This window comes from Polypterus senegalus, chromosome 1 (genome assembly GCF_016835505.1).
Source record: "Polypterus senegalus isolate Bchr_013 chromosome 1, ASM1683550v1, whole genome shotgun sequence".
Classification (NCBI taxonomy): Eukaryota; Metazoa; Chordata; class Cladistia; order Polypteriformes; family Polypteridae; genus Polypterus; species Polypterus senegalus.
Genome location: NC_053154.1, coordinates 176,711,675 through 176,730,807, shown reverse-complemented (window position 1 = coordinate 176,730,807; position 19,133 = coordinate 176,711,675). Strand labels below are relative to the sequence as shown.

General features: G+C 39.6%; 1 protein-coding gene across 1 annotated transcript in view; it reads right to left on the bottom strand.

Moving 5' to 3' along the window:
* LOC120535566 (neuronal acetylcholine receptor subunit beta-2-like) overlaps window positions 1-19,133 on the bottom strand; it is an 80,988-nt gene that overhangs the window by 9,532 nt on the left and 52,323 nt on the right. Inside the window, exon 4 of the mRNA XM_039763500.1 lies at window positions 4,075-4,184. Coding sequence (XP_039619434.1) covers window positions 4,075-4,184 — 110 coding nt within the window. The remainder of the gene's footprint in view (window positions 1-4,074; window positions 4,185-19,133) is intronic.

Genomic DNA, 19,133 nt, shown 5'->3' with positions numbered 1-19,133 from the left:
GTACTTCTTAAAATGTTAATGTTTTACTGTTTAATAACTTATAGACTATAATTTATTATTTTTCCCTTGCACTCAGTGACCAAACCCATACACACACATATAGACACATACCAACATACACACAAGTATATGTATTTGTATATATCTATATACACACACACACACACACACACACATACATACACACATATATATAATATAATATAGTGTATGTATGTGTGTGAATATATGATGTAGATAGGTATGTATGTATATATATATATATATATATATATGTGTATATGTAGATATGTATATAGATATGTAGATATGAAGATATGTATATATATATATCTATATATATATATGACAGCAGCAATCCAAGCTGTGAGAAAACAGTAAAAAGGAGGCGTGTCAGACATCGTGGTACATTTTCTGATGCAGCTGCCGAAAACAACTTCGTGACGCTGCCGCCAAATACACAAAACAATTACTTTGACAATCATGTTACATTATTTTTAAAATGTTTCCTTTTCTTTTCATAACTTCTTTAACACATGACATCGCTGTGAAGCTGGGTATTTTGCTATATATATATATATCACAGCGACACTCATAACAGTGACAAAACAATTACATTGACAATCATGTTACGTTATTTTCAAAATGTTTCCTTTTCTTTTCATTACTTCTTTAACACACTACTTCTCCGCTGCGAAGCACGGGTATTTTGCTAGTATATCATATAGGAGACACACACAGTGATATTTGAGAAGTGAAATGAAGTTTATTGGATTTACAGAAAGTGTGCAATAATTGTTCAAACAAAACCAGGCAGGTGCATAAATTTGGGCACCGTTGTCATTTTATTGATTCCAAAACTTTTAGAACTAATTATTGGAACTCAAATTGGCTTGGTAAGCTCAGTGACCCCTGACCTACATACACAGGTGAATCCTATAATGAGAAAGAGTATTTAAGGGGTCAATTGTAAGTTTCCCTCCTCCTTTAATTTTCTCTGAAGAGTAACAACATGGGGTCACAAAACAACTCTCAAATGACCTGAAGACAAAGATTGTTCACCATCATGGTTTAGGGGAAGGATACAGAAAGCTGTCCCAGAGATTTAAGCTGTCTGTTTCCACAGTTAGGAACATATTGAGGAAATGGAAGACCACAGGCTCAGTTCAAGTTAAGGCTCAAAGTAGCAGACCAAAAAAGATTTTGGATAGACAGAAGCAACGAATGGTGAGAACAGTCAGAGTCAACCCAGAGACCAGCACTAAAGACCTACATCATCATCTTGCAGCAGATGGAGTCACTGTGCATCGTTCAACCATTCGGCGCACTTTACACAAGGAGATGCTGTATGCGAGAGTGATGCAGAGAAAGCCTTTTCTCCACCCACAGCACAAACAGAGATGCTTGAGGTATGCTCAAGCACATTTGGACAAGCCAGCTTCATTTTGGAATAAGGTGCTGTGGACTGATGAAACTAAAATTGAGTTATTTGGGCATAACAAGGGCGTTATGCATGGAGGAAAAAGAACACAGCATTCCAAGAAAAACACCTGCTACCTACAGTAAAATATGGTGGTGGTTCCATCATGCTGTGGGGCTGTGTGGCCAGTGCAGGGACTGGGAATCTTGTCAAAGTTGAGGGACGCATGGATTCCACTCAGTATCAGCAGATTCTGGAGACCAGTGTCCAGGAATCAGTGACAAAGCTGAAGCTGCGCCGGGGCTGGATCTTTCAACAAGACAACGACCCGAAACCCTGCTCAAAATCTACTAAGACATTCATGCAGAGGAACAAGTACAACGTTCTGGAATGGCCATCTCAGTCCCCAGACCTGAATATAATTGAAAATCTGTGGTGTGAGTTAAAGAGAGCTGTCCATGCTCGGAAGCCATCAAACCTGAATGAACTAGAGATGTTTTGTAAAGAGGAATGGTCCAAAATACCTTCAACCACAATCCAGACTCTCATTGGAACCTACAGGAAGTGTTTAGAGGCTGTAATTTCTGCAAAAGGCGGATCTACTAAATATTGATTTTATTTCTTTTTTGTGGTGCCCAAATTTATGCACCTGCCTGATTTTGTTTGAACAATTATTGCACACTTTCTGTAAATCCAATAAACTTCATTTCACTTCTCAAATATCACTGTGTGTGTCTCCTATATGATATATTTAACTGATATTTTTTATCGTAACAACCAATGATTTATACAGGAAAATAATGACTATTAACAAGGTTGCCCAAACTTTTGCATCCCACTGTATATATATATATATATATATATATATATATATATATATATATATATATATATATATATATATATATATATATATATATATATATATATAATAATAATAATAATAAATTTTATTTATATTGCACTTATATATATTTTAGAAATCTCAAAGTGCTACAGAGTAAAAACAAAAATAATAAAACAACAAAATCTATGTATAATTTAACAAAATATCTTTCTAAAAAGATGAGTATATATCCATCCATCAATTATCCAACCCGCTATATCCTAACTACAGAGTCATGGGGGTCTGCTGGAGCCAATCCAAGCCAACACAGGGCGCAAGGCAGGAAACAAACCCCGGGCAGGGCGCCAGCCCACCGCAGTATGTATATATATATTATATATATATATACTGTATATATATAATATGCTGATTGATTTATTATTTTGCTCATACTGAATTAAATTTCCAATTCACAATCTATCTCTCTGTGCAAAGGTAATCTTAATGCTGTTATGTATTGTGATGGATGGCCGGCCGTTTATCCCGGCCAATATCCTCAAGCCGCCAGGTGGAGCCCTCCCTGCAGTATGGAGGTTCCCCGAAGACCAGCAGGGCATCATGGACATTGTAGTTTTTATAGGCAGCCCTGCTGGATGCCATGGGGGCCACTAGGAGACGCTGCAGCGGGGAACAACGGGTATTTACCCTATGCCCCGGAAGTACGTCCAAGTCACATGGACAAGGGGAATGACGTGCTTCCGGGGTGAAGAAAAGGACTTTATCTGACCCGGAAGTGATAAAGGATCACATAGACTGGGGATTGGAACACTTCCGGGTCAGGAACTATAAAAGGACTATGGGAGCTCCCAGACGGCGAGCTGAGCTGGGTGGAAGGGTGGCAATGTGTCTGGGAGCTGGAGGATTGGATTATTGTGTTTATTATTGGTATTGTATGAGTATAATGGAGGAGAGGGTGCTTTGTGCACTGTGGCAATTTAATAAAGTCAACTATTGGACTTTTACCTGGTGTCTGGAGTTGTGGACAGAGGTTCAAGGGAGCGATAGCGCCCCCTATCTGTCACAGTATGTTTTATTAAGGTAAAGTAAAGTCTTTAAACACTTCACTCAGAACTCAAGATTTAAAACATTACTATCCCCAGTACATAATCACATGTGAATATGGGTATTTTAAATGTAAATAAACAGAAGAAGCACTAAAAAAAATATTCAATATTTCAAAACAACTTGACTCATACCAAGCACAGCAGTCAGTTTTATAATGGCTATAGACACTGCTGTTGTCAACTGGATAGTTGCACATTGGATGGCATTTTCAGAGTCAGATAATTTTCCCTTCATTTAATATCATTTTACAAACAAAATCTGACGATCATTTGAAATTTTTGCTTCCAGGCTACCTTCATCAGTTTTTAAATCCTTCTGTTTAGCTTTATCCCTTTTTAAAAAAATTCTTACCAACATCTGTTAACTTGAAAAGATAACATAACGTCCTCTGTTCCCACAATTCACAGTTGAGGAATGCCAGATGCCATCCCGGTAGCACTGGTACCAAGCAGGTGCCAACCCATTACAGATCTCAGTCAGGTTCACATTATTAGAGTAGAATGCAAGATCAAATTTCCAAAATATAAAAATTTGAGCATTCATTCTACATAAATCAGTTCTACATAAGACTTGATAGAGGAAATGTGTTTGGTGTCATCAGGATGCTTCAGAAATATTTTGCATGCTGATATCTGAATTGGCTTTATAGTACAGTATTCAGTAAATGGCAGGATGTGTCTGTTTCCAGTGGCAGAACACTTACTTGTTATAGAGAACAACATCAGGCAGCCAGATGTGCTTGGACGGTAACCTGACTTTCAGCATTCCGTCAAACTCCTCTGGATTCCATGTTAACCTATAATCCTGCCATTCCTGTCAAAGACACAATGCAGAGTGTTTAGATCAAGTAACATACATTATGCTGACTAATCTAGGCACATAAAAGATGAAATATAATACAAAGCTAACACATACCATGGGACACACTCTGGATCATTGATGCCAGAGAGATGCATCCAGTGTTACACTCCTGATGTAGGGTACTGTGCAATCTGGTAACACCCTGTCCTCCCTTTATATAGTGTCTTTTCTATAGTGAACACCATTCCAATACACTTTACAAGTACAAGCTTATTGTTTCCATTTATTTTTTGCAGCTGGAGTACAGGTAGGTCGTGTGATTTCATCACATTGGAAGTCAGACATGACAAATACATTGGCAGCCCTAGGATTTACTGTTCAGGGCGCTGGACACCATTACACTACCTGCAAGATCCACATTTTGTAATGTAAAAGGGCTAATTGTGCATGACTAGCACTGTTTAGTATACAGTCTGTCTACCTAAACCCCCCACTCTAAATCAATGGTTTTGGCAGATCACCATAGCAGTAAGTGTGTTCCAAACCCAACTTCAGAAGGCCATGAAAGAGTCAGGTACAGTACTTTGAAAATCACTGTTGAGGATGACCATGTTTGGATAGGCTGGATTACGCTATTTAAAGAGTGTAAACAACGTTGTTTATTAGATAGATGGTACCCAACATCACTTTCCATGACTGCTACATAACAGATTCTATATAAGGCTATACTCAGGATGGCATTAGATTCTGCAGACTAATTTCTCAAGTCAATTCCTTGTTTTCTTCCAAATCAGACTTTTCTGTCCAATGTCTGATCATGTCAAAGCTTCCAAGGTCAGCATGAAGCTTTCTTATGCAGTCACGTGTCCTGTCAGCCTGTTTGCTTTCATCTCCCCTTGTGTTCCTAATGACAGGCCTTCATCAAAACCCTGCTTATCTTCTCAACAGGGAGTAGCTGTAATACACATCAACTGTGAAGCCATGGAAGGGAGCATGAATCATTTAATAGTCAGCACACAGACAAGAAGTGGCAGTCTGAAGGTGCTGTCTATTAAAAGTGTTGCTTCTCTGTTTACTTTTCCTTGAGCCGCTATGGTAGGCAGATCCTATTAAGCAGCACCTTTGACCACTGGCACAGTTAGAGGTGGAGGGGGTGGACCATTTTTAGGGTACGGCACTTTTTAATAATCTTTTGTACTAGATGTTTGCAGACTTTTTTGAAAAATTTTTGTTTGATTGGGCTTTGGCAAGCTAATGTGTGTTGTCTATGTGGAAATTACAACATTTTTAATGTTTAAAAACATATGTTGCAAAGTTACATTTTACAAATGCGACTATTGACCAGTCCGATGACTTACTCTGACTGAAAGGGACGAACCCTTCAGTCTCATCTATACTAATAAAAGGCAAAGCCCTCACTGACTCACTGACTGACTGACTCACTCACACATCACTAATTCTCCAACTTCCCGTGTAGGTAGAAGGCTGAATTTGGCAGGCTCATTCCTTACAGCTTACGTACAAAAGTTAGGCAGGTTTCATTTCGAAATTCTATACGTAATGGTCATAACAGTCAACAACGTCCGGCATGTTAAACTTTCTTATTTATGGCCCCATCTTCACGAAATTTGGTAGGCGGCGTCCCTGCGCTAACCGAAACCGATGTACATACTTATTTCGATGGTATGACGCCAATGTCGGCCACCATATAGAAATTTCCAACGATCTTTGTTGCCCTCACTGACTCACTCATCACTAATTCTCCAGCTTCCCGTGTAGGTAGAAGCCTGAAATTTGACAGGCTCATTCCTTACAGCTTACTTACAAAAGTTAAGCAGGTTTCATTTCGAAATTCTACACATAACGGTCATAATGGTCGACAACGTCCGCCATGTTAAACTTTCGTATTTATGGCCCCATCTTCACGAAATTTGGTAGGCGGTTTCCCAATGCTAACTGAATCCTACTTACGTACATATATACATCCATAGCCTGCAGCTCGGTCACCGTGTGAGGCTTGCATTGGGTCTCCCATTCCCACACCTCCCACGTTGTTGGCTACCTGCCTATATAAGGCCGTCTGTTGCTCTGGTCTCTTCATTCCCTTCCTTGCTTCGCCACGGTATTCACGTCTCCCTGCTGATAACTGCAGCCTTTTTATTTAATCCACAGCTTCTCCACTGTTTTATTGTTCGTTTATTACGATTGTAGTTATTGTGTAGGTATTTTACACTTACTTTACATTGTTCAGGTACCCATTTCCTTTATCGTTCCAACCGTACCCCCATTAACATGTCTATCGAGGTGATCACCATCGATCAAAGAACTGTCACTTACCGAGTGGTTTCCATGCCCAGAGATGGCACCTACCTTTTCCATTCTCTTTGTTACATATTTCACGGCCATATCAGGCTCACTCTTGATATCCGGAGGAACTTTGTGTCTTATGTATTGAATGACTGGGACAGGTTCAAGGTGTGGACTGATGATGGTACAGGAGATAATTATATTACACAGGAGCACTAGAAGAGTGAAATGCTTAAGCCCTTCACCTATGGATCTGCATGTGAGTTGATGGCTGCCGCTAAATTGTTTGGTTGCCGCTTTCATGTGTACCGAAATGGCCAAATATTTTACACCTTTTGACAACTGCCAGTGCCTCTTAAACATCTTAGACTCACAGGTAACGATTTCAGTAGTGGACACTTTGATGTTTATGAATGTTTAAACTCTCAAAAGCTGGATGCAAAGTTATCAATGAAACCAGTTGTATGGTTACAACGCTTGACAGATGCCTAATGTCACTTCAACACAAGTCCTGCAAATACTGTCGTAATTGAAACAAACCATGAAACTCAAACCGATTATGACAGCAGCAATCCAAGCTGTGAGATATGAAACAAGATTACTGTTCACATGGTCAACTGTACGTTGCATGCTCAAGAGTAAGCTCAGCGCTCAGCTTGGTCATATTACAACCGGAGGGCTGAACTGACAATGTGGCATACAAAGAGATCCTTAACAAATAATTATTGGTATATTTTCCTTCAGTTTAAAAAGGTTTACTTTTCTCCTTAATAAAAATTTTAAGGCAGTACTTCGCCGCTGCGAAGCGCGGGTATTTTGCTAGTTTTTAATATTTCATTATTCTCTCAATCTCACGAAGAAGCAAACAGAAGAGAGTGGTGCTGTTTTTACTAAAAAGAAAAAGGTGAGGGAAGAATTATTAAAAAAGAAGGAAAGGGCATTATTGAAATACCTCAACTGTAACTGATAATTAAAAATGTAGATATAATTTTCGTTGTTTTCATTTTTGTATGATATGTATTATGTTTCATTTTGAAAGATGGGGGCAGCAAATTCAAAGACTGCTGTGGATGACAAAAACTCCAGCTACACCGCTGCCTTTGATGGTGATCTGAATCTTAAATTGCATTTCAAAACAATGAGAAGTCAAGCAAAATGACACCTTATATTGGCTAACTAAAAAGATTACAATATGCAAGCTTTCGAGAAGAAGGGACCTGAGTTGTCTCGAAAGCTTGCAAATTGTTACCTTTTTGGTTAGCCGATAAAAGGTGTCATTTTGCTTGACTTCTCACTACATTCATAATGGCTAACACGGTACAACACCCTAGTATTTTCAAAACTGTAAATATTATAAAAAGATGACATTTCTACAAACTTTACAAGCAAGGGATACATTTTGTTTATGTCAAAGAAATTATCCTGGCAGTATTTTAAAAGCTGTTACATATATATGTCTTGCATCAGATAAATAATGTCCTATATATAGATAACATAGATGACTATAGATCTAGATACATTTGGGCTGTCAAAAGCTGTCATTTTGTTCAAAATTTCTCTTAACATGCAAAGGCCATCTGTATTATGACCAACCTGATTGGACATTGTGGCTTCTGTCTCACCACACTACCATACTGCTTAGACAAGTGCAAGGTGGCTATGACATGTCTAGTTGGTGCCACCAACTCACACGGACTCCTTTCATTTTATCATTAGCCACTTGGTAGCTTCCTTAAATGAGCGTTTCCTTGCTCAGTCATCAATTTTAGAGGGACATCCTGGTGTGGGGGAAGTGCTGGGCTCCCGGGATATTCAGGCACTGGGGCGCCGCCTGGCGGTGGCCACGGGTCCCTACAGGGCTGGGCTTCCAAGCCCTTTACCCGAGGCCCCCAACATAACCAGGGCGGACGCCCCCTCGTGGTCTGGAGGAGGCACAAGCCCTCCTCTGGTCCTCCAGCCCCAGCCGGGTACCACAACATAATTTATATATATATACTGTGATGCATGGCCAGCTGTTCATCCCGGCCAATACCCCCACGCCGCCAGGTGGAGCCCTCCCTGCAGTATGGAGGTGCCCCGAAGACCAGCATGGCATTATGGACATTGGAGTCTTTATTCACAGCCCTGCTGGATACCATGGGGGCCGCCAGGAGTCGCTGCAGGGAGGCCCAGAGACTATTTACCTTACGCCCAGGAAGTACGTCATAGTCACATGGACAAAGAGAACGATGTGCTTCCTGGGTGAAGAAAACAGGAATTTTTATCTGACCTGGAAGTGTTCCAGGTCACATGGACAGAGAGGGTGAAACACTTCCGGGTTAAGCAGCATAAAGGACTGTGGGAAATCCCCGACGGACGAGCTGAGTTGGGAGGCAGGGTGGCTAAGCGTCTGGGAGTGGAGGATTGGTTTATTGATTATTGTTATTGGTTTATTGAAGAATTCTGGAGAGGAGCGTGCTTTGTGCACTTTATTATTACAAACCGGATTCCAAAAAAGTTGGGACACTAAACAAATTATGAATAAAAACTGAATGCAATGATATGGAGATGGCAAATGTCAATATTTTATTTGTAATAGAACGTAGATGACAGATCAAACGTTTAATCCGAGTAAATGTATCATTTTAAAGGAAAAATATGTTGATTCAAAATTTCACGGTGTCAACAAATCCCAAAAAAGTTGGGACAAGTAGCAATAAGAGGCTGGAAAAAGTAAATTTGAGCATAACGAAGAGCTGGAAGACCAATAAACACTAATTAGGTCAATTGGCAACATGATTGGGTATAAAAAGAGCTTCTCAGAGTGGCAGTGTCTCTCAGAAGCCAAGATGGGTAGAGGATCACCAATTCCCACAATGTTGCACAGAAAGATAGTGGAGCAATATCAGAAAGGTGCTACCCAGCGAAAAATTGCAAAGACTTTGCATCTATCATCATCAACTGTGCATAACATCATCCGAAGATTCAGAGAATCTGGAACAATCTCTGTGCATAAGGGTCAAGGCCGTAAAACCATACTGGATGCCCGTGATCTCCGGGCCCTTAAACGACACTGCACCACAAACAGGAATGCTACTGTAAAGGAAATCACAGAATGGACTCAGGAATACTTACAGAATCCATGGTCAGTGAACACAATCCACCGTGCCATCCGCCGTTGCCAGCTGAAACTCTTCAGTGCTAAGAGGAAGCCATTTCTAAGCAAGATCCACAAGCTCAGGCGTTTTCACTGGGCCAGGGATCATTTAAAATGAAGTGTGGCAAAATGGAAGACTGTTCTGTGGTCAGACGAGTCATGATTCAAAGTTCTTTTTGGAAATCTGGGACGCCATGTCATCCGGACCAAAGAGGACAAGGACAACCCAAGTTGTTATCACGCTCAGTTCAGAAGCCTGCATCTCTGATGGTATGGGGTTGCATGAGTGCGTGTGGCATGGGCAGCTTGCATGTCTGGAAAGGCACCATCAATGCAGAAAAATATATTCAGGTTCTAGAACAACATATGCTCCCATCCAGACGTCATCTCTTTCAGGGAAGACCCTGCATTTTTCAACAAGATAATGCCAGACCACATTCTGCATCAATCACAACATCATGGCTGCGTAGGAGAAGGATCCGGTACTGAAATGGCCAGTCTGCAGTCCAGATCTTTCACCTATAGAGAACATTTGGCATCATAAAGAGGAAAGTGCGACAAAGAAGGCCCAAGACGATTGAACAGTTAGAGGCCTGTATTAGACAAGAATGGGAGAGCATTCCTATTTCTAAACTTGAGAAACTGGTCTCCTCGGACCCCAGACGGTTGTTGAGTGTTGTAAGAAGAAGGGGAGATGCCACACAGTGGTGAAAATGGCCTTGTCCCAACTTTTTTGGGATTTGTTGACACCATGAAATTCTGAATCAACATATTTTTCCCTTAAAATGATACATTTTCTCAGTTTAAACTTTTGTTCCGTGATTTATGTTCTATTCTGAATAAAATATTAGAAGTTGGCACCTCCACATCATTGCATTCAGTTTTTATTCACGATTTGTATAGTGTCCCAACTTTTTTGGAACCCGGTTTGTATAATAAATAATTATTTGGACTTTTATCTGGTGTCTGACGAGTGGTCCAAGGATACAAGGGTGCGAGAAAGCCCTAATCTGTCACAATACACACACACATATATACATAAACATATATATTTATATATATATATATATATATATAGATATATACATATATACACATACATCCACATATATACATATATATATACATATCTACATATAAACACATACATACATACACACACATATACAGTGGTGTGAAAAACTATTTGCCCCCTTCCTGATTTCTTATTCTTTTGCATGTTTGTCACACAAAATGTTTCTGATCATCAAACACATTTAACCATCAGTCAAATATAACGCAAGTAAACACAAAATTCAGTTTTTAAATGATGGTTTTTATTATTTAGGGAGAAAAAAAATCCAAACCTACATGGCCCTCTGTGAAAAGGTAATTGCCCCTTGTTAAAAATAACCTAACTGTGGTGTATCACACCTGAGTTCAATTTCCGTAGCCACCCCAGGCCTGATTACTGCCACACCTGTTTCAATCAAGAAATCACTTAAATAGGAGCTGCCTGACACAGAGAAGTAGACCAAAAGCACCTCAAAAGCTAGACATCATGCCAAGATCCAAAGAAATTCAGGAACAAATGAGTACAGAAGTAATTGAGATCTATTAGTCTGGTAAAGGTTATGAAGCCATTTCTAAAGCTTTGGGACTCCAGCGAACCACAGTGAGAGCCATTAGCCATAAATGGCAAAAACATGGAACAGTGGTGAACCTTCCCAGGAGTGGCCAGCCGACCAAAATTACCCCAAGAGAGCAGAGACGACTCATCCGAGAGGTCACAAAAGACCCCAGGACACCGTCTAAAGAACTGCAGGCCTCACTTGCCTCAGTTAAGGTCAGTGTTCATGACTCCACCATAAGAAAGAGACTGGGCAAAAATGGCCTGCATGGCAGATTTCCAAGACGCAAACCACTGTTAAGCAAAAAGAACCTTAGGGCTCGTCTCAATTTTGCTAAGAAACATCTCAATGATTGCCAAGACTTTTGGGAAAATACCTTGTGGACTGATGAGACAAAAGTTTAACTTTTTGGAAGGCAAATGTCCCGTTACATCTGGCGTAAAAGGAACACAGCATTTCAGAAAAAGAACATCATACCAACAGTAAAATATGGTGGTGGTAGTGTGATGGTCTGGGGTTGTTTTGCTGCTTCAGGACCTGGAAGGCTTGCTGTGATAGATGGAACCATGAATTCTACTGTCTACCAAAAAATCCTGAAGGAGAATGTCCGCCATCTGTTCGCCAACTCAAGCTGAAGCGATCTTGGGTGCTGCAACAGGACAACGACCCAAAACACACCAGCAAATCCACCTCTGAATGGCTGAAGAAAAACAAAATGAAGACTTTGGAGTGGCCTAGTCAAAATCCTGACCTGAATCCAATTGAGATGCTATGGCATGACCTTAAAAGGTGGTTCATGCTAGAAAACCCTCAAATAAAGCTGAATTACAACAATTCTACAAAGATGAGTGGGCCAAAATTCCTCCAGAGTGCTGTAAAAGACTCATTGCAAGTTATCGCAAACGCTTGATTGCAGTTATTGCTGCTAAGGGTGGCCCAACCAGTTATTAGGTTCAGGGGGCAATTACTTTTTCACACAGGGCCATGTAGGTTTGGATTTTTTTTTCTCCCTAAATAATAAAAACCATCATTTAAAACTGCATTTTGTGTTTACTTGTGTTATATTTGACTAATGGTTAAATGTGTTTGATGATCAGAAACATTTTGTGTGACAAACATGCAAAAGAATAAGAAATCAGGAAGGGGGCAAATAGTTTTTCACACCACTGTATACACACAAATACATTGTGAAGGATGGCCGGTCATTTATCCCGGCCAATACCCCCAAGCCGCCAGGTGGAGCCCTCCTTGCAGCGTGGAGGTCCCCAGAAGACCAGCAGGGCATCATGGACATTGGAGTTTTTATGCAAAGACCTGCTGGATGCCGTGGGGGCCACAGGAGGGAGCTGCAGGGAGGACCAAGGGCTTCTTCGTGCCCTGTGACCCGGAGTTCGTCACAGGAAGAGCGACGGACTTCGGGTTGAAGAAAAGGACTATTTACCCTGACCCGGAAGGAATAAGGACTTGTGGACTGTTGGGCAGAAACACTTCCGGGTCAGGGAGTATAAAAGGACTTTGGGAACTCACAGACAATGAGCTGAGCTGGGTGGAAGGGTGGCAACGCGTCTGGGAGCTGGAGGATTGGTTTATTGTATTTGAGATTTATTATATGAGTATTGTGGTAGAGAGTGTGCTTTGTGCACTGTGGAAGAAAAATAAAGTCAACATTTAAACTTTTACCTGGTGTCACACAATCTTTGGGGTACGAGCAACTGTTGCTGGGGGTGCCAGAATCCATCAAGGAAGAAAAATGAAAAACATTATTTGTACAAAATCTTAATTTATTTATCCATTCCTAAATAATTAAATGGGCAGGCTATTTCGTATCAGTGCAATACACTGTTTGTTAAAACAGATTACTTCCGCTCTTACGTGCAAGTCTGCATGGATATTATGAACTATCGTATCTGTTCAAGTTCTATTTAAATTTTAAATAGAAGGAATTTTTATTTAGTCAACAGAAATATCTTTGGTAGGAATGTAAGTTAAATGTAGGCATCATTGCATACATTTTTCTTCACCATACAAATGTAAAGAGTAAATTCGCCTTACATTCCAACCAAAGATATTTGTGTCGACTAAATAGAACTTGAAAAGATATATTTTTTCGAATGTGATTGCGCAATTCAGATCGAGTTGACACGCACTGACGCATCGAGCCCGCGTGCTATTGTGGTTTCGCCTGCGTGCCTCAATAAGTCACCCTCCCCTAGCTCTTACTTTTTTACCGTTCATCTAATGAATACACTGAGTATGGCTTTACCAAAACAATCATTGATGGCGAATAAAGTACGCGTATCCATTATTCATAAAGCTTCAATTGGTGATCTGTCTTTCTGCGTTAACCGCATATATTTTCATACGTCTCAAACCAAGGGGATGCGAGGGTAAAATGAATCGGGAAGCGTGCATACATACAGTGCACCCCTTCTCGGGAATCAAACCTCAGATGTCGGCGCTAGAGGCAAAGCCTCTACCATTGAGCCACGGCGTGTGGTTTGTCTATTTGAGAGTATGTAGATCAGGGTATATATATACATATATATATACAGTATATACCCGCGCTTCGCAGCAGAGAAGTAGTGTGTTAAACAAGTTATGAAAAAGAAAAGGGAACATTTTAAAAATAACGTAACATGATTGTCAATATACAGTAATTGTTTTGTGAGTGTTATGAGTGTTGCTGTCATCAAGGATTTGATTATTATTATTTCTTTCAATCAGGTTCGTATTTGTAGGATTTGTTTTGTTCAAGTTACATTCCGTATTTGTCAATCGTTGTAAAAATAACAGGTTTCATTCATCGATTTGTTTCTTACTGCATCAATAAACAGCTCGTCTTCCTCTTTATCTGAGACGTGACACACTGCATGCACGGGTTTTTTTTTACACTGTCTTCCTTTAGCGGGAAATTGACTTTTTCCACCGTGTGCTTTGTTTCCGCAGTAGCTGCACTTATGAATATGTTTGTATGTATCACACACTTCATATTTTTTTGCTGCCTTCTCAATTGTGTAATTCGTTTTTTGTTCAGCACTCTTTCGAACTGTTGCTTCTTGTCTGTGCACTGCGTCATTTCACGTGAGCCGCTCGGTGTACATGCATCGAAGGTTCCCAGCTGTGCTGGTGCCATCTCGTGCGATGTCCACGGCTGTATTTAATGTTAGCTAAGACCCGGCACTTAAAAGTTTCTCTCGCAGTTTCGCCGAGTTCGTGCCAAACACCACCCTGACCATCTCATTTTCATCTGCATAAGCACAGTCCTTCACCCGTGAATATTTAGCGGCAGTTTTTCTATTGGATTGCCGCTGATGGATGGCCTTATATGGGCAGGCACTAAATTACGTGGGAGGCATAACTCCGCCTCCCATGGGCATCAAGCTGAAGTCTATTATAGTATATGGACAAAAAAAAAATAGGTTCCAGTTATGACTATTACGCGTAGAATTTCGAAATAAAACCTGCCCAACTGTTGTAAGTAAGCTGTAAGGAATGAGCCTGCCAAATTTCAGCCTTCTACCTACATGGGAAGCTGGAGAATTAGTGATGAGTCAGTGAGTCAGTCAGTGAGTGAGTGAGTCAGTGAGGGCTTTGCCTTTTATTAGTATAGATAATTTCCTGACTATGATTAAATCTTGCAAATATGATGCTATTGTTATTTCCGACCATGCACCTGTGATCTTGGAGCTAAAGTCACTATGCCCCACACACTCACCCCGCAGATGGCGTCTTAACCCACTTCTATTAGCAGACGAGAACTGTACAGAATTTATATCCAAACAAATCAGTTTCTTCCTAGAGACAAATACATCCTCAGAGGTTGCTGCGGGAATACTCTGGGAAACTCTAAAAGCCTTCTTATGAGGAAAGATTATTTCATATCTTTCATTCAGAACTCAACCTCTTGACAACTAAAGAAACTGAACAACTAATTTATAAATCCAGACATTATTACTATGAACACGGAGAGAAAGCTAGTAAGCTTTTAGCTCAACAAATCCACAAGCAAGAAGTTTGCAGTACAATCCCAGTAATCACCAACACGAACGGAGACGAAATCATTGACCATTAAAATATAATGCACACATTTAGACTACTATAAATCCTTATATTCTACTGAGTTTAAAGAAGACAACACACACTCTAATACATTTCTGGATACATTACAGATACAACAAATATATACTTTTAGTGCAGAGGAATTGGATAAACCTCTGGTGCCATCAGAATTACTAGATGCTATAAAGTCACTTCAAGGCGGGAAAGCAGCAGGCCCTGATGGCTAACCTGCAGAATTTTATAAGAAATTCTCTGCTCAGCTAGCTCCCCTCCTATTAGCAACATTTACAGAAGCTAGAGACAATCAAATTCTACCTCAAACTTTTCGCCAAGCATTAATCACCGTCTTTCCTAAACAAAATAAGGACTTATTACAATGTGCATCATACAGACCAATTTCACTTCTGAATAATGATGTTAAGATACTCTCAAAAATCATAGCTAGAAGGATGGAGAAAGTGCTGCCTTCGGTAATATCACAAGATCAAACTGGATTTATCAAGAGTCGACACTGATCTTCCAATCTTAGATGCCTGTTTAATGTAATATACTCACCAACAAAGTCAAATACCCCAGAAATATTATTATCATTGGATGCAGAAAAAGCATTTGACATGATTGAATGGAAATACCTTTCACTACATTAGAGAAATTTGGGTTTGGCCCGAACATTTGTGCATGGATCAAACTACTGTATACCAATCCAGAAGCTTCAGTTTGTATTAACAACATTTGTTCAGACTACTTTAAACTAGAACGTGGTACCAGACAAGGATGCCCCTTGTCACCACTGCTATTTGCAATCGCCATTGAACCACTGGCGGTTCACTGTCAAAATGCTGATCAGATAAAGGGGATTATCAGAGAAGGACTGGAACAGAAAATTTCTCTATATGCAGATGATATGGTACTGTATATATCAGACCCACAAAATTCTGTGCCTGCAGTCTTAACAGCACTTACAGAATTTCAAAAGATCTCTGGTCTCAGAATTAATCTGAATAAAAGTGTACTCTTTCCAGTGAATTCTCAAGCATATAATATTAGATTAGACACCCTACCTTTTATCATTGCAGATCAGTTTAAATACCTAGGGGTAAATATCACAAGTAAACATAAAGCTCTTTATCAACAAAATTTCGCCATCTGCATGGAAAAATTAAGCAAGACTTGCATAGATGGTCAACCCTTCATCTCACTCTAGCTGGAAGAATTAACACTGTTAAGATGAATATTCTTCCTAAGCTTCTTTTTTTATTTCAAAACATTCCAATATACATCAATAAATCATTTTTTAAGCAATTGGATTCAACAATAACCTCATTTATTTGGAACTCAAACCATCCACGCATCCAAAGAGCGACCCTACAAAGACAAAAGGTGGCATGGCTCTAACCTAACTTTCAGTTTTGTTACTGGGCAGAAAACATACAAGCTATAAAAACCTGGACACAAATAGATGAACATACACAGGCTTGGTCCACAATAGAAGTAAAATCCTGCAGTACTTCTTTATATTCCCTGCTTTGTGCTCCAATTAATGCAAGTTATCAGCAATATACTAATAACCCAATTGTGCTTCACTCACTCAGAATATGGAACCAATGTAGAAAGCATTTTAAGATGGAGAAGCTTTTATCTGTGGCACCTCTGCAAGAGAACCACCTCTTTCAACCTTCGCAAACATATGCAGTTTTTATTATCTGGAAACAATTTTTGCTTGAATTGCTTAGAGATCTTTGTATAGCCAGCCTCTTTGCATCCTATGAACAATTACAGTCCAAATTTAACTTTCCAGCTACACATTTCTTTCACTATCTTCAAATTAGGAACTTTGTTAAACAGAACCTGCCGATTTTCCTCATCTTGCACCCTCATCCATGCTGGAAAAATATTGCTCAATTTCAAGGACTAGACACCATCTCTGCAATATATAAAATTATTTTACAGTCCCTCCCTTTCAAAGATCCAAGAGGACACTGGGAAAAAGATCTCTTAATCAATATATCAGAAAAGGAGTGGAAAGTAGCAATGCAGAGAATTCACTCGAGCTCCATATGCGTAAAGCATACAATTATTCAACTCAAAATTATATATCGAGCACATCTGTCTCGCCTAAAACTGTCCAAAATGTTTCCAGGGCATGATCCAACCTGCGAACGCTGCAATCAAGTCCCAGCCTCACTGGGTCACATGTTTTGGGCCTTCACCAAATTATCATCATTTTGGAGCAAAATGTTTAATTACCTTTCAGACAGCCTTGGTGTCACAATCCCTCCTAACCCTAGTTTTCTTCCAGATGGGTGTAAAGTAGAGAAGGACAAACAAACTGTGATTGCATTCACTACACTTTTGGCACGCAGACTTATTTTGCTAAACTGGAAGAATCCAAACTCTCCTCTTTTAAGTCAGTGGGAAACCAATGGTTTATACTATTTGAAATTGGAAAAAAATCAAATATTCAGTTAGAGGATCGGTACAGAATTTTTTCAAAACCTGGCAGGATCTAATCAATAATATTTTAGAATAAGCTCTTAAAGCACGAGGAAGCAATTATCTCCGCATTTCTTTTTCTTCTCCATTCATCTCTATTGGCCTATTAAACTCATCAATTTAGGTATGTTTAAAAGCCTTACGTTTTATCCCGTTGGCCATGCTCTCTCTCTCAGGGGTGGGGGTCAACTTATTTTTCAATCCTATGTTTTGTAAAAATTGATCAATTTGTATGGAATGATTACAATAAAATTAATAAAATAAAAAAAAAAGAAAATGAAAGTGTAGTGTGGATAGAAGGTGAAAACAAAGACAAATGTCTGCATTTTTAAATAAAAATACACTAGTGTGGACAGGGCCTACATCTTTCTCACCTCGGTATCTCAAAAGACTGTCACACCACTATTGTTATATTTTGAGTGGAAAATGCATCTAAAGAACAAGAACAAACTGTGGACTGGGAAATGAGGTTTATTCAAAGGGTTTAGACGTAAGAATAGTCAAACTGGGATGTAAAATTGAATATGAAAAGACAATATTAATCAGTTGACTTGTTTGAATGTAAAACAAAAGATAAGATCAAAATAACCAAGCAAACATTCCTGACTACCTATATGGTATGTTTAATTCTTTCAGGGCTCATGTTGACTTTTGTGAGAAGGAGGAGTTGATGATGGTAATCAACTGTAAACTGTAACAAAACCAACCGTTATGTTTTAGTTATGTTTAGTTAGCTCGTTAGACCAAAGCGGATGCGTAAAGCAAATCACTCAGTGGACGACATTTTGCCTATTAACTCTTAACTGGGCAATGACTTGTTGAACTCCGATTTTGATACAAGTGATCAAAAACGAATTGTCCACGGCTAATTGTGGTACTGACAATGTTTGCCAGGGAGGACTGCCACTTAACAATGATAAGAGGTAGAAACTAGATTGCAATGCGCTCTGACCGTGACCGCTGCTGTTGCCCCAGCCACGCGAAGACAGCCTGGCAGCAAGCCTGTCGCACATTCTTGGCAAACTGGCAACCGCAGCATGCAGCAACAGACGTTTTATGTTGATTCCTGTGTGAAATCATTGCTTTTCAGAAACTATGTTTTTGGGAAAAATATTCAGCCCTCAAAGAATTAATTAAGAAAAAATGATTTTTACACGGTAATAAGTAAAAATGTAGCTTTTGTTATTAAGCATAATGAAAAAATGAGTACACTTGCTTTTAGATGGCCCTGCTTTTTCTTGCCTAAACACCAATATGGTGTAATGAGAAGTCAAGGACAGTGTGTTCTAAAAAAATACAAGCAGACTATTGTTTTAGAAATGCAGTTGCTTAAAACTTTAACCTTGAGAGTTGCTT